This window comes from Heteronotia binoei, chromosome 17 (assembly GCF_032191835.1).
Source record: "Heteronotia binoei isolate CCM8104 ecotype False Entrance Well chromosome 17, APGP_CSIRO_Hbin_v1, whole genome shotgun sequence".
Taxonomy (NCBI): domain Eukaryota; kingdom Metazoa; phylum Chordata; class Lepidosauria; order Squamata; family Gekkonidae; genus Heteronotia; species Heteronotia binoei.
The window spans coordinates 1,116,755-1,139,985 of record NC_083239.1 but is presented as its reverse complement, the minus strand read 5'-3'; the positions used below and the strand labels follow the sequence as shown (position 1 = coordinate 1,139,985).

The window sequence follows — 23,231 nt, the reverse complement described above, 5'->3', positions numbered from 1 at the left end:
CTCTTTCGACTAGTCAAAGCATTCCTGCAAGCATGCAAACAAGCAGCGTAAGCTAAACAACAGGTGGGAAAACATGGCAATACAGTAAAGCAATTATGTTAACCCATGAAGTCAAGGGTACTTAACACTCAGATTCCCAGGTTAGAGTACTCACTAGGCACCGGTTCTCAGGTCCATTCAGCAGAGACAAGCTAGCTCAAAGCATCAACCCTTTATTTGCAATGAGACAACTCCAGGAAACAGCAGCTTCAACTGGCCATACAAACACTGAAAAGCACGGTGGATTTGATTTAAATCAAATGTATTTAAATCGCTAGTCAGTAAGACTCGATTTAAATCAGGGGTGGCCAAACTGTGGCTCTTTCACATATACCGTGCAGTTCCTGGAGATTGAGGAGGAACTTAATGCAGGCTTACTCTCAGGTAAGCATCCTTAGCATTGGGACTTCAGTCAGCCTGTGAGCACCAACCCATGGTAGGTGATTAATTTCTGCCATATGTGAAGCAGGGAAGGAGGGGGAAATAGGCAGGCTTGCAAGCTCTTCTTTTCCACCACAGATATCATCTGAAGACCTAGAGCACTGAAAAGGAGCACAAGAGCTGCTGGAGCCACTGGAAGAAGGGATGGAATTTAAGAGGTGGCGCAGTTCCCTTTGTTTCATAGCTCTTATAGGAGCTGCAGGGGTTGTTTTGTAAAAAAAATAGGTGGTAGAGTTCATCCAGGGATTGTTATGCAGCTGCACCTACTATTCAATGGACAAGGTGGGAAGGAGGAGGTGGAACTCTCAGAAAGGTTCAGGAGCTGCGCTGTGAGCTCCTGCTGAATCTGAAGCCTGAGGAGCTGTATTTACTAACCTTGGTATCAGGGCAAAGAAAAATGCACAATGATGCAAATAGTGATCAGTGATTTATATGGCACGTGTGTTTCCCTCTCCCACTGGTGCAAAAAAAATATATTTTTCTAACCTTTCCCTACACTGGTGATATGGGGACTTTTACTCCCACAGCTTTTGTTTTTAAAAAATTCTTCTTCTAGCACAGCCATGTTGTAAAGTGCTAGCCTTCCCAAATCCCCCGCCTGGGCGGGGGCCCCCTGGTTTGGAGGCTCCTCCCCCCGCTCCCCAGAAATCTGGAAAGCGGGGGGGGGGGGGGGATGGCGGCCCTTCCCATCTGCCCAAGACAAGACGAGCCGAGCCGAGTGCGAGCGGGCCTCTGGCTGGGTTTTCTGCTGACCGAGGTCTTGCGCCGCGCTGGTGGGGTGGGCTGGAGCTGGGCGCTCCTTCTCGGAGCACTTGGTGGTGGCCGCGCAGCTTCCCTTCCGGCCTCAGCCCAGCTGGCTGGGGGCTCTTCCGTGCCCTGCTGGTGGAGCGCCAGCTGTCCCCGGAGGGAGGGAGAGAAGCGCGCGTGTCCTGCCCCTTCCCCCTTTCACTCCCGGCGGGCCCTTAAAAAGTATTCTTCAGACTCCCGTTTGACTGCTCTCTCTGCAGTTTATGGGACTTGTAGTTCACTAAAAGTGTTCTTCGTCTGCTGGATGTCACAGAAGACTACAAGTCCCATGCTGCTTTGCGTGCTAATGAAAGGTTGAGCTCTCTCTCTGCGGCCGGCTGTGGCCGGGTCGGAGCGAGTCTTGGGGGCATCGTGTTTGCTTTGCAAATAAGAGCGCAAGAGGTGGCGAGCGTTGGGTTGCTGTGACACCCGAGTGCCCCCCCCCCTGTCTTCGCCTCTTCCCCTTCGTGCACCCCTCAGGTGCCTCTTCTCCGGCCGAAGGTGATGAGGAAGGGGCGGGCGGGCATCGGCTGAGACTGTGGCGGACACCAGGCGCGTTATAAACCAAGCCGCAGAACCAGAACGATGCCTACGGGCCGCCTAGCAACTTCCTTGTAACGTCACCGGCTCCACCCCTTGCAGTCAGAGCAGCTGTGCCAAGGAGAAAAAGTGGTGCTGCCACCCGCGGAGCAAGGGGCTGTGCACCACCCCGGAGCTTGGAAATGACATTTTTAAAGGTATGCTGTCCCTTTAAATGTGATGGCCAGAACTCCCTTGGAGTTCAATTCTGCTTGTCACACCCTTGTTCCTGGCTCCGCCCCCAATGTCTCCTGGCTCCACCCCCAAAGTCTCCTGGCTCCACCCCCAAAGTCCCCAGATATTTCTTGAATTGGATTTGGCAACCCTATAAAGTGCATACATATGTATTTCATTTTTCTGTGAGAAGCAAGTATTAAAAGTTTCAATAAAGATGTGTGTGTGACATTTGTTCATGGCTTGCGGCTCTCAAACATCTGACATTTATTCTACGTGACTCTTATGTTAAGTTTAGCCACCCCTGATTTTAAATAATGGTTTTCTACATAAAGGCTAATTCTTGCTGTCCTTAATGTTTACAACCCCGATGGTTTCATTTTAGAATAACAACTGTCAAGGTTAGTTTTACTTATATAGTTATGAAATCATTGCAAGGTGACCTATCTCCAGTTCAACAGAGTGACCCTTCATATTTGGACAACTCTTCTGCTGTACTTTATTGGAAGGCTAAAAATAATCATCATTTAAATTGCTTTATTTAACAAAAAAAAATTACATGGCATTTGTAGTCTTGTATTTGCTTACACTTCCATGAGGATACACTCAAAGATCTCAAGATTCCTGGGGTAATCTGAGCAAAAAGTTTCACTTTCTTCCCTACTCACACTTAACTTTTAATGTCTCCTCCTTAGCCAGACCTATTCCACGCAAACAATCTTATATTCACTGAACTTCTTGAAACTTAGCACTTAAGAGTTAAGGGGTTAATCCTGTGAGCATAGATTTGCAGAACGCCAATATGACTGAAGTTTCTTAACTTTGCATGTTTATTTTGTTACATTTTTGCTCTAAAAAAAAGGCATGACAGTCTGCAGACACAAATTCAAGTTTTGAGAACTGTAAAACCAAGCATCTGTGATAATATCTTCTAGAAAGAAAAACCACCCAAAATAATCTTACAGAAATCTCTGCGACAGCATAATGTTGTGAATGGATTAATGGAATCCATTTACCAAAAAATTTAAACATTGCGTGAATATACAGTCTCACAATACATAACTAAAAACTATATCCTTATTTCAAGATGAATAACCTTTGGATTATCATGCATCTTAAACAGAAAACTATTTTAAACAGATGTTTCTCAAAAAGCCATTTTATTTTCAAAAGCCAATTTAAATTTTTAAAATCCAGTTTAAAGAAAAAATCCTATTTTAAAAAAATTAAAAGTCACTGCTCTTTTTCTATCCTGCTGGAAAGTGAACCTGCTTGAGCGCCACTCCATTGTCTGTGCTGCAATGTATTTCAAAGCTGCAAGGAAAATGTGGAATGGATTTTCCATTAAGATCTCCGTGCCCAAATAGACTAGTCTATCTGGGCCCAGAGACCTTAGTGGAAAATTCATTCCACATTTTCTTTGTAGCTCTGAAAGCCCAGAAGAGTTTCCCGCTAAAACAGACAAAGACAAGGCAGAAGAAGCTGGGAAGGAGCCTCAGAGTGTTAAAGGGTGATGACAGGAAGGAAATGAGGGAGGGAGAAAAGAGCAGTGGTCTATTAAAGTCCTGGGTGGGCTGGCTGCAGCCGGTAAGTTTGACACACCTGATCTAGCTCTTCTTCTGACATGTACTCACTGTGCTAAGCAGCAAGAACTGAAAAAAAGGTCTACAGCAGTATTTCTAAAACATTACAAAAGCATGATCATTCAACCCCTCTAAGCATAACACTCACCCTGGAAATTATATTTAGTTCCCTGGCTCATAAAACCCCTGCACTGTTTTGTCTGGATCTGCTAAGCTCCTACACAATACCATTCCTCTTTGCCTGTGTCTTTCAGTCACAACCTTACACCATCCCTTCTGAACATGACAAGAGCCTGTGGACTTAGTTCTTTTCTATCAGTTATCAGTATGATTATGATGACCTACACATTTTGAAAACCCCACCAGCTTTACTGGTATAAACACAACGTATAAAATTGTTTATATCCATTCTGCTGCTATCTTATACAGTCCAGTGAGAAAAATTACCATTTAACGGCAAGACAAAACAGTGGACAGAAGGACCCAAGATTGGCTAGCCAGAAAAGTTGTTGCTCTCAGTGCAGAAAACTGAAAAAGATCCTTCATGTTGATTCAGTGTGCATAATTCACTGTACAATTTACATGAACACATTTGCATCGTATCTCAACATTATTTACAGAACTTACCCTGTCTGTCATTTTATTGCTGATCCCAAGAAGCATCAACATGTTGTCACACTCTGTGACTCCCATAGCATAAAGATCGCTTAGAACATTGGCACAAGCTATGCGTCCCTGAAACGAAGCAGAGGCCAAATGTATATTATTCAAAGTGCCGTTCGCGAACAACACAACTTAAGCAAAAACAAAAATGCACCCCAAAGATTCTATTCAAGGAGTGTACCCATTTAACAGCAAAGAAGGTGAAGAGAAGGAAGAAGCAAAGGCAAAAGCAACAGCAACTGAGATCAGAAACGAATGATGTCAAGAACTGTGTCTTGCCATGTTAATGCAGGCCTCTTGGCCTCCCCTGGTTCCCATGCTAAATGCTTGCAGGTGCTTTGCTACTTTCTTATCCGTCCTTTTTAACAGTTCAGAAATAACTGCTTTGCCTTGGTCGCATATTTCTGGGAGAGCTGATGGCTCTACTCCTTATTTGCTGTCTGAAGAAAACTTTTGCTTTAAAGAAGACTTTATGGACTGAGAGGGGGGAGGGAAGGATGGGTAAGGTGTCTAGCTTAAAATTACTGCCCGCCAAGTCTGTGTGCCTTTTTTGCACTGCATAATTAATGGCTGTTAATCCAAATATAAAAGTGTGACTTGACCAGTGGTAACCAGTTTTGGCAAACTCTGTCTTTGCTATGATTATGTCTATCATTTCCAATAAAAGCCTAATTTGATTCACATCACAGAGGTGGACTGGATAATAACTGCACAGAACTTGACAAATGAGACATTTAAAGCATTTAACACAGTGGCCTCCAGCCTTTTTGGCACCAGGGACTGGTTTCATGGAAGACGATTTTTCCATGGAACGGGGGGCGGGGGGGCAGCACTGGGGATATTGCCACCCCAAACTGCCTCCCTGCCCCTAAGGGGGTCTTTAAATGGGGGGGAGACTGGGGCTGTATCTGCCTCCCCCCCACTAGGTGGCCAGACAGAAGGCCAATCTGCCTCCCCCTTCCATTTAAAGACCCCCACTTATCAACTGATTGGTGGTGGTCTGTAAATGAGGGGTAGGCTAAGGTCACAGCAGAGCCTGCAAGGGGAGGAAGCGAGTCCCAGGCAAAAGGGGAGGCAGGGCTGCTCTGCCTTGCTCCGCAGCCCAGTTGCTAGCAGGCCACAGACTGGTACTGGTCCACAGCCCGGTAGTTGGGGACCACTGGTTTAACATGAAGCAATACTTGGAAGAGGCTAAAACCTAGTAACACCTTATATCACAGGCACAGCTGCCAACATTATTTGGAACCAGATCCATGAACTTCTGGCTTCAAATTAAGAACATAACAGAAGCCATGGTGGATCAAGCCAATCACCCAGGTAATCCAATACTATGCATCACACACAGTGGTCAAAACCCAGGTGACATCAGGAAGGCCAGCAGCAAGACCATAATTGATGCAGAAATTAAATTTCTGTTAGCTACTTGTGTTGGATTCTGTCCCTCACTCATGTGGTTTGGTACATGGGGAGGGACGGTGGCTCAGTGGTAGAGCATCTGCTTGGGAAGCAGAAGGTCCCAGGTTCAATCCCTGGCATCTCCAAAAAAGGGTCCAGGCAAATAGGTGTGAAAAAAGCTCAGCTTGAGACCCTGGAGAGCCGCTGCCAGTCTGAGAAGACAATACTGACTTTGATGGACCAAGGGTCTGATTCAGTATAAGGCAGCTTCATATGTTCATATGTTTGGGGAGGGATGGTGGCTCAGTGGTAGAGCATCTGCTTGGTAAGCAGGAGGTCCCAGGTTCAATCCCCAGCATCTCCAACTAAAAAGGGTCCAGGCAAATAGGTGTGAAAAACCTCAGCTTGAGACTCTGGAGAGCTGCTGCCAGTCTGAGAAGACAATACTGACTTTGATGGACCAAAGGTCTGATTCAGTATAAGGCAGCTTCTTATGTTCATATGTACATTTGGAAACAAATGAACTGCCTAGTTCTGAGCAAATCCGATGCCAACTGATGTAATACACCTCACTCCACAATCTACTTATGACATTATAAAAACCTATTTAAACAGCAGAGGTCCCCAATTTCAATTATATTGGCTTTTATCTTTACAAATATTCTACACTGAAAACTCATGATGCTACCATGAACGCTAATGAAGTTATTCTTATAGATAAAATCCATGATTGGATTCCGCTCCATTGTTTTTTTAGCAATTTCTTTCCTACTCAGATGACAAAACAGTCTTGGCAAAATAATGCAAAAATGAGATTGAAAATAAAAGTCATCTAGAAAACAGAGCGTAATCGAATTAATCGTATAATTAGCACTGCTATAGTAAATATTGCTCTATATTGCATCAGAAATTGATCAATCCATTCCAGCTGGCATTCGCTCTGCAGTGTCTATGGTTGTGATTATTTGCAGAACGATCACAGAAAAATCTTTTAACAGATTTAAATCCCTTGGCTCAGTAATAGTCGACACTTTAAGACACCACCCCCCAAACTGCACTAATATATTCAAAACAACTTAAATTCATTATTTTGGTTCCATGCCAATAAAGGTATTTGGATCAGGCATTATTTTGGTGTTCAAAAATCTATGAAGAATATAACAACATTTCTAAGGCACAACTGAACCACAGGTCTGCAGCTCGGTCTTCTCTTTCCTTAGAATTCCCGTTTTAACAGTCTTTAACACTGGCCTATATTTATTTCCTCATTTAAAAACAAAAACACAGCTGACTTTGTGCAAGATTTTATTTTCCCCCAACCATTTTAAGAATAAATAGCTAATAACAATACTTTTTAATGTAGGGCTACTTATAACAAATTCCACCCATTTACAAACCAGGACTTGAAAGCTATTCCTAAAACAACTGTACACAATTTAATCATTTGTCATTTCCTAGTTGGAAAGGTTAATCTTGGAATCTAGCCCTCACACAGTAAGAAACCCTGGATGCAGTTTAAAGGTAGATGTGGAACAGCACGTGTCACCAAAATTTTGATGCTGATAGCCCACAGTTTTCACTAACATGGACACATTTTGCTATACTGTTTTCAAAAAGCAGTTTGTCATTTCTGAAAAGGGAATAGCAGCTCAACTGCTACAGCTGCCATTCTGTTTCGCATGCACATACTGCTTTGAATTGTGACATTTGATTGCAGGCTTTACTTGCTGTTCTTAGCAGGTAGTTCTAATAACGAAATTCCTTGCCTAAGAGTACACATCTGTTTAAAATGCGAAGAGTTATTTGGAAGCAGTACAATGTAATTGTATGGGGACTGCAGAAGCCCATAGTACAAATCTATCAGACAGGATAAGCAATTAGATTTCTGAAGTAATATAATTTTGATTACTACCATAAAACTGTGATGACCTCAAAACTTTTGAGACTGTACATCATGGTAAGTATGGAGCAGAACAAGACAATGTCACAGATGACAATACATAGCCACCAAGTAACCACTCTTTCTCTCAAGATTCTGGTAACAGCAAGAGACAAATGTTTAAGCAACTTACCATCATATAAGGATCATCTACAATGGGATAAATGTAATCTGTTGTCTGCACCAGAGACAGGCCTCCATGCCTTAAGGGAATAACGCAAGTGTCCATTCCAATTCCTACAGAGACATCATTAACCAGTGATTATAAGTAATCTACCACCACCCGAGGAGCACTCTCTCACAATATTCCTTATTACCCCACAAACCCAAAAGGTGCCAAGGGAATAGCAGTTCGCAAATGATGTATCAGTCTGTTCCTCCTCTTCCTGCTGTCTTCAGTCCTCTTACATGCTAGTTCACACATTGGACAGCCATTTGAGACCTCTGGCGCACAGCAGCTATGGTAACTAGCACTGCTTTTATCATCTATATTTAGTGACAACTCCCTCCCCATAATTTGCAAACAGAAACCTCTCCTCCTTACCTTTTTACTGTCAATACTCAGCATATGCTGATCTCTTGAATGCTGTCAATATTACTAACAGCCAGCAACTAGTCATACAGAAGGTCTACTTAAAACATTGGAATTGAGAGTGGTAGGCCAGGTATGCTTCATGCCCCCACAAAGCTGACTTTTTCAGGAAGAGCCGTTACCACCTCCTCCACAAACATCTGCCACTGTTGAGGGTCAACTGATACTTCACAAAAGGCTTTACATTATTCTCTTCTTCTATCAAGAAGTTCAAAGATGCTTTCATGGGCCAGCCCTTTATGAGATCTTTCTCAGCCTTTACAACAGGAACAAAAACATTCTTTGCAATAGAAGATATAGTACCCATTATTCCTTTCATTCTAGGTTCTACCATACTTAAAACCTAGCATCCACCAAACAGTTCAAATGTCCAGCATTTGCCATATCAATCCCACATGGCATATTCTCATAAGTACACTGAGAAACTCATTGTTTCAATGAGCTCAGATCTGTAGATCTCTAGGGTGGATCAGGACCTTAATCTCCAACAAATGGGACCGCCATTAAAGAACTGCCACTTACCTAATCTTGGCATAACAGCTCCCAAAAACTGTTCATCTTCTTGGAAATGATTTTCTTGTAGAGACTCAAGCAATTTCTGTAAGACATCCTGAGGCACTTTACAGCCAGTGCCTTTCAATTCAGTAAATCGAGTTAGCCGAAAACTCTTGTCAAGTTCATAACTTTCTGGATTAAAGGACTCCCGAACAGACATGATTTGGGTGCAAGAAATACCACAAGCTTGTCCACTTTAGGAAATATTCTGGCTTCTTTTCTCAGAGAAAAGCCTAGTTAAAAAAATAGTTTTAAGATAACTTTGAATTAACCTGTAATGAGGTTTCTGGGCACAAACTAAACAAAGTTACTATATGATACAGAACAGATACTCCTTTATGGCATGCAATTATTTTTTTAAAAAACCTGAAATGTTAGATACATTCCTATACTGCAAGAGGTAAAGAGACAATTAGATTATCCTACTCTGCTTTACATTTAAAATTATAGGACAAAACAGCAATATTTAATTTTTCATAATGCTATGTAGTCTCCCACAGAACTTCTTATTCTTAATAATGATCTTTTTAATTGTAATAGATAGCAAGGCTTTAATGTTATATCAACCAGATATTAGCACCAACATTTGTAATCTAGCTGAAGCACCCTGACCACAATCCAGAAGAGTCTCATTTAAGTCCCACTGATTTCAGTGGGCATTAGTAGAAGCAGCACTGCATTTTGGCCATATCTGAAATTAAGTAATTGTAAAATAAGTCAGGTGGCCCTCTGGAACCAAATGAAGAACATCTAATAATACCAGGACTCAAAGTCCATTCACACAATTAGTTTAATCAGAGGCAAGCTGTGCTTTCAAAGTCAGCTTGTATTGACTTCTGGCTACATCAGCTGCAGTAAGTTTTACACATCTATGTTCTGCAATGCTGTTCTCTTTTTTTGGCATGCCAGTGTAGATCCACAAGTCAGAGTGGTATACTTAAAACTAGCTGGGTTGATTACAGTACAGTGGCACTAATCTGATCATAAGCCAAATGTATAGTTTTAGACCATATTCTTTATGGAACTCACTCCCCATGAATATTCATTTGTCCCCTTCTATCACTGCCTTCTGCCAGTGGGTGAAGACTTTTTTGTTTTGTCCTGTGTTCCTTTGATGATCCCTCCCTGTCTGCTTTGTATTTTAATCTGCTGCATATTTTTAATATGCATATTTTAGTTCTGTTTTAATTGACTATATTTTTAATATGCATATTTTAGTTCTGTTTTAATTGGCTATATTTTTAATATGCATATTTTTAATATGCATATGAGCCACCTCGGTGGGAAGGGCGGGATATAAATCGAAATATAAATAAATAAATAAATAAATATTTTAGTTCTGTTTTAATTGGCTATATTTCATTGAGCTGTTTTCATTGTTAGCTACAATGGAAGGACAGAAACATTACAATCCTGTGCCTTGTATTCGTAATCACAAACTATGAGAAGGTTCCAATCAGAGAGGTACTCACTTTTTCCAAGGGAATGTTCACATAAGCAGCGTGTCACTGAGCAGCCAGCCTTTTACAAGTTGTGGGCTCCCTTCCATGAAATGGAAAAATCAGTTTTCCAGTTTGCAGGAGAGACTGTTCCCACATAGCACTGCTCACAAGAGGTTATTTACAGAACAGAACTCAATCATCAAAACTAACATGTTACTTTCTATGAACAACCTCAGGACATATGCCATCAGCAAATCCAAACAGGATGTGCAATTAAGTTTTTAGTAAAATTATTGAGTATTATTTAAACTGAGTCTGTAGGTTAGTTTCTTCAAAAGAAGAAAAACTGCACCCTAACAATTATTCAGCTTGAATTACTTGCTACAATGTTGCTGTTTGTTAATATGCTGCTCCACTATTCAGGAAAGATAAACAGTATTACTTAAGTGTATTTGATGGGATGGGGACAAATCTGAAACCTTACACAAAAGGGGGTTGGAATAGATGACCCTGGAAGTGCCTTCCAACTCTATCATTCTATGGAACTGCCACAAGCAGGTGCAAACAATGGTCAATGCTGTTATGGATTTACTACAGCCAAGATCTAGCCAGTAAAACACTTCTAAACTACACTGATGTCAAAGGGAGAACTGAATAAGCCCATAACATGCTTCCCATTAGAAGGCCAGCCAAGGTTAGGCAGAACTTTGCTAGCAGGATTTTGTGGGGAAACAAAGTTTTAAAAATTCCTGTAGACTTCCATTTAGGAACATATTTTAGAAAACAGTAGCGCACCCCCAAAGAAGTACTTATTAACAAGTCAATGTTAATACAGCAAAACAGTTTTCCCCCAGAGAAGCTGTGGCTTGCAACCATACTAGCTACTCAAGAAGAAGAAGATGATATTGGATTTATATCCTGCCCTCCACTCCGAAGAGTCTCAGAGTGGCTCACAATCTCCTTTCCCTTCCTCCCCCACAACAAACACCCTGTGAGGTAGATGAAGATATTGGATTTATATCCTGCCCTCCACTCCGAAGAGTCTCAGACCGGCTCACAATCTCCTTTACCTTCCTCCCCCACAACAGACACCCTGTGAGGTGGATGAAGATATTGGATTTATATCCCGCCCTCCACTCCGAAGAGTCTCAGAGCGGCTCACAATCTCCTTTCCCTTCCTCCCCCACAACAAACACCCTGTGAGGTAGATGAAGATATTGGATTTATATCCCGCCCTCCACTCCGAAGAGTCTCAGAGCGGCTCACAATCTCCTTTCCCTTCCTCCCCCACAACAGACACCCTGTGAGGTAGATGAAGATATTGGATTTATATCCCACCCTCCACTCCAAAGAGTCTCAGAGGGGCTCACCATCTCCTTTCCCTTCCTCCCCCACAACAGACACCCTGTAAGGTAGATGAAGATATTGCATTTTATATTCCGCCCTCCACTCCTAAGAGTCTCAGAGCGGCTCACAATCTCCTTTCCCTTCCTCCCCCTACAACAGACACCCTGTGAGGTAGATGAAGATATTGGATTTATATCCTGCCCTCCACTCCGAAGAGTCTCAGAGCGGCTCACAATCTCCTTTACCTTCCTCCCCCACAACAGACACCCTGTGAGGTGGATGAAGATATTGGATTTATATCCCGCCCTCCACTCCGAAGAGTCTCAGAGCGGCTCACAATCTCCTTTCCCTTCCTCCCCCACAACAAACACCCTGTGAGGTAGATGAAGATATTGGATTTATATCCTGCCCTCCACTCCGAAGAGTCTCAGAGCGGCTCACAATCTCCTTTACCTTCCTCCCCCACAACAGACACCCTGTGAGATAGATGAAGATATTGGATTTATATCCCGCCCTCCACTCCGAAGAGTCTCAGAGCGGCTCACAATCTCCTTTCCCTTCCTCCCCCACAACAGACACCCTGTGAGGTAGATGAAGATATTGGATTTATATCCCGGCCTCCACTCCGAAGAGTCTCAGAGCGGCTCACAATCTCCTTTCCCTTCCTCCCCCACAACAAGCACCCTGTGAGGTAGATGAAGATACTGGATTTATATCCTGCCCCCCACTCTGAAGAGTCTCAGAGCGGCTCACAATCTCCTTTCCCTTCCCCCCCCACAACAGACACCCTGTGAGGTAGATGAAGATATTGGATTTATATCCCGCCCTCCACTCCGAAGAGTCTCAGAGCGGCTCACCATCTCCTTTCCCTTCCTCCCCCACAACAGACACCCTGTGAGGTAGATGAAGATATTGGATTTATATCCCACCCTCCACTCCAAAGAGTCTCAGAGGGGCTCACCATCTCCTTTCCCTTCCTCCCCCACAACAGACACCCTGTAAGGTAGATGAAGATATTGCATTTTATATTCCGCCCTCCACTCCAAAGAGTCTCAGAGCGGCTCACAATCTCCTTTCCCCCCCCCCCCCACAACAGACACCCTGTGAGGTAGATGAAGATATTGGATTTATATCCCGCCCTCCACTCCGAAGAGTCTCAGAGCGGCTCACCATCTCCTTTCCCTTCCTCCCCCACAACAGACACCCTGTGAGGTAGATGAAGATATTGGATTTATATCCCACCCTCCACTCCAAAGAGTCTCAGAGGGGCTCACCATCTCCTTTCCCTTCCTCCCCCACAACAGACACCCTGTAAGGTAGATGAAGATATTGCATTTTATATTCCGCCCTCCACTCCTAAGAGTCTCAGAGTGGCTCACAATCTCCTTTCCCTTCCTCCCCCACAACAGACACCCTGTGAGGTAGATGAAGATATTGGATTTATATCCCGCCCTCCACTCCGAAGAGTCTCAGAGCGGCTCACAATCTCCTTTCCCTTCCTCCCCCCCAACAGACACCCTGTGAGGTAGATGAAGATATTGGATTTATATCCCGCCCTCCACTCTGAAGAGTCTCAGAGCAGCCTACAATCTCCTTTCCCTCCCCCCGCCCACAACAGACACCCTGTGAGGTGGGTGGGGCTGAGAGAGCTCTGACAGAAGCTGCCCTTTCAAGGACAACTCCAACCAGAGCTCTGGCTGACCCCCCAAGGCCATGCTAGCAGGTGCAAGTGGAGGAGTGGGGAATCAAACCCGCTTCTCCCAGATAAGAGTCCACACACTCAACCAGTACACCAAACTGGCTACTCCAGTCTCAAATCACGTGTTAAGACACAGAAAACCCACACCAGTGGCCCAGTTTAGGGATTGGTTATGCTATATGCCTTGTTTTATTTACTGAATTTAAAATCAGTACAGTGTGACCGAAAAGATGTGTAAGGATTACAGGACTACTCCTACTGAGAACCAGAAAGCTGGTGACAGCGTACCACCAATGCAAAAATAAAAAAAAACCGAAACCCTTTCCTTGAGAAACGAACATTACAGCAGCCGAAGGAGCGACGTACTTTGGGCAAGGCAGCATGCCGCCCGCAGGAAGCCGAAGCACGTGGGGCAGGGCCGAAGCGGGGCGCGCTCTCTCTCTCTCTGCGGGGGACCTGTAAAGAACCATGAGAAAGGGCAGCCTGAAATTCACCCTCCGCGCCGCTTGCTTGGAAAGGCCGCGGGGAAGCCGGCGGCTCACCCGTAGGGGGGACTCCCCGCCCCTAGCCGCGTTCCCGCCTCTGCCCGCATGTCAACACAACGCGCCCCATCCCGGGCGAGGGGGAAGCGGGAGCGCAGAACGCGCCCTAGAGCGGCGCAGGGAGGCGCGAGGCGGCGGCCGCAGGAAGCGGATGGAACGTTCAGCGCCGGAGGGGAGGGGGGCGAGCGTTCCACGCGTTGCGCGCGCTTCTCCTCCTCCTCCTCCCCCCTCCTCCGCGGCGGCTGAGGGGAAAATGTCGCGGGCGGAAAAATTAACCCCTTCTCGGCCGCACGCAGGCCGCTCCCGCCCGCCCTCCCTTTAAAGGCCCCGCGCGGCCTGCCTGCCTGCCGCCCGCCATTCGCATCCTTTTCCCGCCACCAACCCCGGCTTCTCACTGGCGGGCAGGGGCTCTCCCCCGCTGCGGAGCGAGGCCGCGCGTTCCCCTTTAAGCCTCCCCTCCCTCCCCTCCCCTCTTACCGTCTCCCTCAGCGCCTCGCCTGCCTGCCCGCCCGGCCGCCGACGGGACGCCCTCCCTCGCTCCCCCTCCAGTCAGGCACACCCACAATGCACCGGGCGCCTCGCCGGCCCGGTCCGCGCGCTCCCTTCCCCCCCTCAGCGCCGCCTCCCTCCGCGAGGCCGAGCGAGAAAGCAGACCCCGCGGGCAGGAAGGAGTTAAGCGCGCCCCTCAGCCCCGGCCACGCCCACCCCAACGGCCGCCGCGCCACGCCCCCTGCCCGAGGGGGAGGGCCCTCAGAGGAGGCAGGTTGGGAGGCAGGCTCCCTTTCAGGCACGCGAGGCGCTTCCTGCGGGGAGGGGAGCATTTTGGAAAGAAGGGAAGGGGGCCTCTGAGCAGGCACAGAATGCACTTCGTGTTGGGTAGGGAAGCTTTTTGGAAAGGAAGGAACATATGAAGCTGCCTTCTACTGAATCAGACCCTTGGTCCATCAAAGTCAGTCTTGTCTTCTCAGACTGGCAGCGGCTCTCCAGGGTCTCCAGCTGAGGTTTTTCACACCTATTTGCCTGGACCCTTTTGAGTTGGAGATGCCGGGGATTGAACCTGGGGCCTTCTGCTTCCCAAGCAGATGCTCTACCACTGAGCCACTGTCCCTCCCCTGCTCTCCAGGGTCTCAAGCTGAGGCTTTTCACACCTATTTGCCTGGACCCTTTTTTGGAGATGCCGGGGATTGAACCTGGGACCTTCTGCTTCCCAAGCAGAGGCTCTACCACTGAGCCACCATCCCTCCTACATATGAAGCTGCCTTATACTGAATCAGACCTTTGGTCCATCAAAGTCAGTCTTGTCTTCTCAGACTGGCAGCGGCTCTCCAGGGTCTCAAGCTGAGGTTTTTCACGCCTATTTGCCTGGACCCTTTTGAGTTGGAGATGCCGGGGATTGAACCTGGGACCTTCTGCTTCCCAAGCAGATGCTCTACCGCTGAGCCACCATCCCTCCTACATATGAAGCTGCCTTATACTGAATCAGACCTTTGGTCCATCAAATTCAGTCTTGTCTTCTCAGACTGGCAGCAGCTCTCCAGGGTCTCAAGCTGAGGTTTTCCACACCTATTTGCCTGGACCCTTTTTAGTTGGAGATGCCGGGGATTGAACCTGGGGCCTTCTGCTTCCCAAGCAGATGCTCTACCACTGAGCCACTGTCCCTCCCCTGCTCTCCAGGGTCTCAAGCTGAGGCTTTTCACACCTATTTGCCTGGACCCTTTTTAGTTGGAGATGCCAGGGGTTGAACCTGGGACCTTCTGCTTCCCAAGCAGATGCTCTACCACTGAGCCACCGTCCCTCCCCTGCTCTCCAGGGTCTCAAGCTGAGGCTTTTCACACCTATTTGCCTGGACCCTTTTTAGTTGGAGATGCCAGGGATTGAACCTGGGACCTTCTGCTTATCAAGCAGATGCTCTGCCACTGAGCCACAGCCCCATTCGTGGCTCTCCAGGGTCTCAAGCTGAGGTTTTTCATGCCTACTCGCCTGGGCCCATTTTAGCTGGAGATGGCGGGGATTGAACCTGGGACCTTCTGCTTACCGAGCAGATGCTCTACCATTGAGCCACCATCCCTCCCTTAAAAACAGAACATATGAAGCTGCCTTATACTGTTATCAGACCCTCTTTGGTCCATCAAAGTCAGTATTGTCTTCTCAGACTGGTAGTGGCTCTTCAGGGTCTCAAGCTGAGGTTTTTCACACCTATTTGCCTGGACCCTTTTTTGGAGATGCCGGGGATTGAACCTGGGACCTTCTGCTTCCCAAGCAGATGCTCTGCCACTGAGCCACCGTCCCTCCTCTGAATGGTGCCTCTGAGCAGGCACGGAATGCATTTCGTGTTTGGTAGGGAAGCATTTTTGAAAGAAAGGAACGGTGCCTCTGAGCAGGCACGGAATGCATTTTGTGTTTGGTAGGGAAGCATTTTTGAAAGAAAGGAACGGTGCCTCTGAGCAGGCACGGAATGCATTTTGTGTTTGGTAGGGAAGCATTTTTGAAAGAGAGGAACGGTGCCTCTGAGCAGGCACAGAATGCATTTCGTGTTTGGTAGGGAAGCATTTTGGAAAGAAAGGAACGGTGCCTCTGAGCAGGCACGGAATGCATTTTGTGTTTGGTAGGGAAGCATTTTTGAAAGAAAGGAACGGTGCCTCTGAGCAGGCACGGAATGCATTTTGTGTTTGGTAGGGAAGCATTTTTGAAAGAAAGGAACGGTGCCTCTGAGCAGGCACGGAATGCATTTCGTGTTTGGTAGGGAAGCATTTTGGAAAGAAAGGAAGGGTGCCTCTGAGCAGGCACAGAATGCATTTTGTGTTTGGTAGGGAAGCATTTTTGAAAGGAAGGAACGGTGCCTCTGAGCAGGCACAGAATGCACTTCGTGTTAATAGGGAAGCATTTTTGAAAGAAAGCACGGAATGCATTTTGTGTTTGGTAGGGAAGCATTTTTGAAAGAAAGGAACGGTGCCTCTGAGCAGGCACAGAATGCATTTCGTGTTTGGTAGGGAAGCATTTTGGAAAGAAAGGAAGGGTGCCTCTGAGCAGGCACAGAATGCATTTCGTGTTTGGTAGGGAAGCATTTTTGAAAGAAAGGAACGGTGCCTGTGAGCAGGCACGGAATGCATTTTGTGTTTGGTAGGGAAGCATTTTTGAAAGAAAGGAACGGTGCCTGTGAGCAGGCACAGAGTGCACTTCGTGTTAATAGGGAAGCATTTTTGAAAGGAAGGAAGGGTGCCTCTGAGCAGGCACAGAATGCATTTTGTGTTTGGTAGGGAAGCATTTTTGAAAGGAAGGAACGGTGCCTCTGAGCAGGCACAGAATGCACTTCGTGTTAATAGGGAAGCATTTTTGAAAGAAAGCAACGGTGCCTCTGAGCATCTGCTACAGCACATGCAATGCCCTCACCTCTGACTATAATTGGTTGGAAAGAACAGGTTGCTTACCTGTAACTGATGATCTTCGAGTGGTCATCTGTGCAGTCACACTGATGGGATATAGGCGCCTGCGCCGATCTCGATCGGTATTCTTGAAAGCTGCGGATTTCCGCGCCCCAGGCCCAGTGCGCATGCGCAGAAGCCCCACTGCGCATGCCCACAGGGACCGGAGCGGACATCCCGCCAGTTCCTTCTGACCGCTGCGTAAGCCCTTAGAGATGGACCGGCAGCGGAGGGGAAGGAGGGCGGGTAGTGTGACTGCACAGATGACCACTCGAAGATCATCAGTTACAGGTAAGCAACCTGTTCATCTTCTTCGTGGTCTCTGTGCATCACACTGATGGGAGATTAGCAAGCAGAGTCCTACCTGGAGGAGGGTGCAACGGTCCATTATCGAGAAGCCTCTTGAAGCACCGCACGGCCCACTGATGAGCGTCTACGCCAGTCCAGGTCCAACGCATAATGGTTTACAAACGTATGCGGGGAGGACCAAGTGGCCGCATCACAAATGTCCTTCAGTGGGATTCCTCTCATAAAGGCTGCCGATGTCGCTAGGGCTCTAGTGGAATGAGCTCTAATCTGTCTTGGCAGGGGCCTCTTGTTTAACAAGTAGCATAGTTTTATCGTCTCAGTTATCCATTTGGAGATCCGCTGTGACGATACTCTTACACCTTGAGATGTTGTGGAATATGAGACAAAAAGTCTAGTGTCCTTACGTCCAGGCCTCACTCTATGTAAGTAGAACGAGAGTGCCCTTTTTACATCTAGAGTGTGAAGTTTCCTCTCCCAGTCTGAACTTGGGTTTGGAAAGTACACGGGTAAGCATATTTCTGCATTCAGGTGAAAGGCAGATGTCACTTTCGGAAGGAAGGTTACATCCGGGCGCAGCCTCACTCCTTCCGCGCTGAATTTCAAGTATGGGTCATCGCAGCGCAACGCTGCCAGTTCACCGACCCTGCGGGCTGAGGTAACGGCCACTAGAAAGGCTGTTTTCCAAGACAGTAATTGCAAGGAACATGTCGCCATTGGTTCGAAGGGTTTTCCCGTTAACGCCTGCAACACTGCTGGGAGGTCCCAGGCCGGGGCTGGGTCACGTACCGTAGGGTACAATCTTGCTAAGCCCTTTAAGAACCGTTTAGTATCAGGGTGAGAAAATACCGAATGGCCTCCCAATTGTTCATGGTTAGCCGATATAGCTGCCAGGTATACCCTCACCGATGACACCGTTAGTCCCTTGTCCATTAGTGAAAGCAAAAAGTCTAATATTAGTGGCAGGCCTGCTGTCCTAGGTTCTTTATTAGCCTTGTTAACAAATTGGGCAAACCTTGTCCATTTATACTGATACGATTTTCTCGTGGATAACTTTCTACTATTCAGCATGACGTCAAGGGCTCTGTCCGACAATCTCGTCACTCCAGCCGCCAAGCTGTGAGTTTCAGGTGGGGTACATCGTGGTGAATCACCCTGCCGTCGTGAGATAGTAGAAGGTCTGTGCTCACTGGAAATTGGTGGAACCTCCCGTGAGACAGCCGCAGTATCGGGGAGAACCATTGTTGTCTGGGCCACCATGGTGTGATGAGAATCCCCTTGGGGCGTTCCAAATGAATCTTGTGAACCACCCTCGTGATCAGTGGGATCGGTGGGAAGAGGTACACGTGCCGGTGGGACCATGGGATCAGTAACCCGTCTCCCAACGATAGGGGGTCCGCCCCCCCTCTGCAGCAAAATTTTTCGCATTTTGAGGTGCTGCGTGTGGCAAACACGTCCACTTCCGGTGTGCCCCATTTCTGGAACACCGGCCGAAGAAACTCCCAATTGAGTTCCCATTCGTGGAGAGAGGCCCCCCCTCGACTGAGGTAATCCGCACAGGTGTTCAGATTGCCTGGCAGATGTGTGGCTACTAGAGTTGTGTCCAATTCTCTGCAGACTTCCCAAATCCTTAGGGCTAGAAAGCACAGTTTCCTTGAAACCGTGCCGCCTTGTCTGTTCACATAAGAGAGGGCAGTGGTGTTGTCTGTCAAGATCGCTACCGTTCTCCCCGTAATCAGATGTTTGAAGGAGAGGACGGCATGATGTATGGCCAGCAGCTCCAGGAAGTTGATGTGGTAACGCAGAAGATCCTGAGGCCATTTGCCCCCCACACACATGTCGTTCGCGTGTGCACCCCAGCCCCACAGGGATGCATCCGTGGTTATAGTCAGCGTGGGAGTCTGCCTGTGGAACGGGGCTCCCTGGAGGAGGTTCTGTCTCTCCTGCCACCAGGGCAGGGTCCAGAGCACCGACGGTGGGACCGTCAGTTGGCGCGAAGGGGGGTCTGTTTGGCAGTTGAACACACGTAGGAACCACAGCTGCAGTGTCCTCATGTGGAATCTGGTGAATCTCAGTACTGCCGTGGTCGCTGCCATCAAGCCCAGGAGGCGTTGAATTTGGAACGCCGTGACTGTAGGGTTGGTCAGGAACACGTGTATTAGAGATATGATGTCTTCCGCCCTTTGTGTCGGCAGGAAAGCCCTGCAGGCTTTTGAGTCCAATATGGCCCCTATGAATTGCACCCTCTGGGAGGGCTGCAACGCCGATTTCTTTAGGTTGACCTGTAGGCCTAATTTTTGCAGAAGGGCTAAGGTGACTTCTACGTGCCGTGCTAAAAGTATTTCCGAACTCGCTACCAGCAGCCAGTCGTCTATATAGGGAAAGACAGTGATCCCCTGTAGACGCAGATGAGCAGCCACCACCACCATGATCTTTGTAAAAACTCTCGGTGCCGTAGAGAGGCCAAAGGGCAAAGCTTTGTATTGGTAGTGGGAGTCTCCAATTGTGAACCTGAGGAACTTTCTGTGGCCCTGATGTATGGTCACATGGAAGTAGGCATCTTGCAGGTCTAGTGTGGCCATCCAATCCCCTTGGTTCAGTAGGGGTAGGATGTTCTGTAGGGAGACCATTCTGAATTTGTGGTTTTGTATGAAATTGTTTAGGCCTCGTAAGTCCATGATGGGTCGAAGGCCTCCATCCTTTTTGGGGATGGTGAAATAACGGGAGTAAAACCCTCGCCCCTCTTGGTTGGTTGGCACCTTCTCTATCGCATCTTTTTGGAGAAGCGATTGGACCTCTTCCTGTAGAGTGAGAGATGCTCTGGTGTGAATGACAGTGGGAACTGTGGGGTTTTCTCTGAATTCTATTTGATAACCCTCGCGGATTATCGACAGAACCCATTTGTCCGTAGTGATTGTGGACCATGCCGGAGAGTATGGGAAAAGTCTGGTATGGTGTGAGTCCGAAAGGTAGGGGGCAAAACAGGGGGAAGGGCAGTCAAAGACCCTGTTTGGACGGTCTATTCCCCTTTTGTCTGGATGGCTGTGACGAATTAGGTGAGTACTTCGTTTTCGGGTTGTACGGCGGCTTGGAGTAGGTTGAGGAACCTTTGGGCCTCCATTGTTGATCGGTGGGTTGCTTGGAGAATGGCTTCTTACTCCAAGGTTTGTTCCAGGAGCGTTTCCCCTGGGTTCTAGATGACATGGGAACCCCCAAATTGCGAGATGTTTTGATGCTTTTGTCCATCTCTTGCAATATGGTGTCTGTGGTGGAGCTGAATAGCCCACTTCCGTCAAAGGGAAGATCTTCGATGCAGGATTGTGTATCCGGCTGGAGTGCCGTCGACCTCAACCAAGAGTGGCGTCTTAAGGTGATAGCTGAGGTGAGTGTTTTTGCTGAGATGTCACCTGCATGTTTAGCCGAATTAATTTGCTGCTTAGCTAGTGCTATGCCTTCCTTTTGAATTTTCTTGAGTGCCTGTTTGGCTTGTTCTGACAGGTCCGGAAGTGTTGATAACTGATCCCATAGGGCGTATTGGTAGCGGCCCATGCACGCGCCATAATTTGCCACCTTTATTCCCAGCGAGCCTGCCGTATAAATTTTTCTGCCTAAATTGTCCAACTTCTTTCCCTCCTTGTCTGGAGGAGAAGCATGTGTCTTTCTGGCCTTTGACGAGGACGCCACCACCACCGAGTTTGGCTTCGGGTGGGTAAACAAAAACTCGGCTGTGGATTCCTGGACTCGATACATGTGGTCGAGTCTTCGGGAGCCTATTGGTGTTGAGGCTGGCTTGTCCCACGATGCTTTTGTCGTGTGTAGCATCACCGTAGTGAGCGGTAAAGCTATGGCCGTCGAGGTATCCAATTGCACGACATTGAACACGTTATCGGTAACCACTGGCTTGGGTTGGACCGTCGGTAGCGATAGAGTGTGTGCCATCCTTTTAATTAAATCTCCATATGATTTTAAGTCCTCTGATGGAGATATGGGCAACTCATCGCCTACCTTGCTGGAAGGAGCTGGCTCTTCCGGCGAAGAAATTCCCTCTCGGGGAGAGTCTTCCCCGGATGTTGGGGAGCCTTCTCTGGATCCTGAGTGCTCCGAGGAATGCTTGGGTGTTTCTTGGGCCCTTGGTGACTCGGGAGTCTTCCGCTCGGGGCTCCGAGATCGTGGGGTAGTTTTCGGCTCTTTCGGTGGCGTTGTGTCCGGTGGTTTCGACACCGACGCCGACGGTGTGTGTCGAGGTCGGTATGACGTTCGGGATCTGACAGATGCTTCCGATTGTTGGTCCCAATCCAGATGTCTGGGAGGGAACCAGGGGAACATAGAAGGCATGGGGCAGGACCCGTAGAGGTACTGCCACTGTCTTTGATCCCACGACATTGTAGGTGGTTTCGGTGGAGAACGATCCCTGTTGCGAGATCTCTCCTCTGAATCTCTGGATCGATGCCGATACCGGGGAGCGTGTCGAGGGCTTCTTGAACGGTCGCGCCCGCGGTCCTCCCTCGGCGTGGTAGATCGATCTTCCTTGGGGTGCTGGGTTTGCCGACGATCGGGGCTGACTGATGGTTCCCTGATCGGCGTTCGGGGTTGAGCGGTGTCTTCCACTGTGTGTATCTCCAGTGGGCTGCTCTCCGCTCCCGACCTCTGGGATAGCTCTAAGTCGCGATCCGAGTCGGATGAAATGGCGATCTGCGTCGACATCGATGCCAACACCGGGGGGCTTAACCGGCGGCGTGGGGAAGCGAACAGCTTCAGTGGCGGTACTCTCGCCGTCGATCCCGATGGTGACGTCGGTAGCGAAGTCGCGGATGATCGATGTTTGTCCGATTTTTTCTTTTTCTTCGCTTCCGGCTGCAGTCCCTTCTCCTCCCTTGGCCGTTTTGCAGGAGTGGAGGAGGCGGACTTTAGTGCCGAGCCCGATTTTGTGGGGCATTTGGCGTCGGAGGTGCTCCTGTCGGCGCCGAGCGACTCCGATGTCGACGGGGTGTGCGTCGCCGCCGACGTTCGTTTAGGCGACAGTGCTTTCTCCATCAGTGCCGCTGCTAAACGACCCGCGCGGTTCTTTTTCGTCTGGCGGGAAAATTTTGCGCAGTGGACACACGCGTCGGGGATATGCGTTTCTCCCAAGCAAAAAAGGCAAAGAAGGTGTCCGTCTGTGGGGGAGATCTTGCTACCGCAGTTCTTACACCTTTTGAAAAATCCCCACCGTTTTTCCATACGGGGGGGGGGGTGAGGGAAAGGCGGGAAAAAAGGGGGAAAACTGAGGGAAAAGTTTCGGAAAATTCTTTCGCCTTCTCCCTCCCTAGTCTTTAAAAAGACTGTTGTGTGGTCTATGCCAAGTAAAGTTCTATAACGTTCAAAATCCAACAACTAGCAACTTCCAAGAAAAGGATTTCTACCGACCGTGCGAGAGATCGACCGATCCAAGCGGCGGTCAGAAGAGAACTGGCGGGATGTCCGCTCCGGTCCCTGTGGGCATGCGCAGTGGGGCTTCTGCGCATGCGCACTGGGCCTGGGGCGCGGAAATCCGCAGCTTTCAAGAATACCGATCGAGATCGGCGCAGGCGCCTATATCCCATCAGTGTGATGCACAGAGACCACGAAGAAGATCTGGAAGAGATTGTACATTTGGGATACTTAGTTTAAATTGTTCGTTGGCTGCAGCATAAAACGAAAAAAACCTAAGGTGGCTATTTGAAGAAACTGAAATTGCAGTCAGGAGCC

General features: G+C 47.9%; 1 protein-coding gene and 1 non-coding gene across 2 annotated transcripts in view; both read right to left on the bottom strand.

Moving 5' to 3' along the window:
- Nucleotides 1-13,627, bottom strand: part of SEPHS1 (selenophosphate synthetase 1) — a 48,082-nt gene extending 34,455 nt beyond the window's left edge. The window contains exons 1-4 of the mRNA XM_060257951.1: nucleotides 13,601-13,627; nucleotides 8,714-8,979; nucleotides 7,733-7,836; nucleotides 4,230-4,337 (exon numbers count right to left, since the gene is read on the bottom strand). Of these exons, the coding sequence (XP_060113934.1) occupies nucleotides 4,230-4,337; nucleotides 7,733-7,836; nucleotides 8,714-8,906 (405 nt within the window). The 5' untranslated portion in view covers nucleotides 8,907-8,979; nucleotides 13,601-13,627. The remainder of the gene's footprint in view (nucleotides 1-4,229; nucleotides 4,338-7,732; nucleotides 7,837-8,713; nucleotides 8,980-13,600) is intronic.
- A 2,008-nt stretch (nucleotides 13,628-15,635) lies between these two features.
- On the bottom strand, nucleotides 15,636-15,707 carry TRNAI-GAU (transfer RNA isoleucine (anticodon GAU)). Its single transcript has one exon. It is a non-coding gene; the product is annotated as a tRNA-Ile (tRNA).
- Between the last annotated feature and the right edge of the window lie 7,524 nt (nucleotides 15,708-23,231).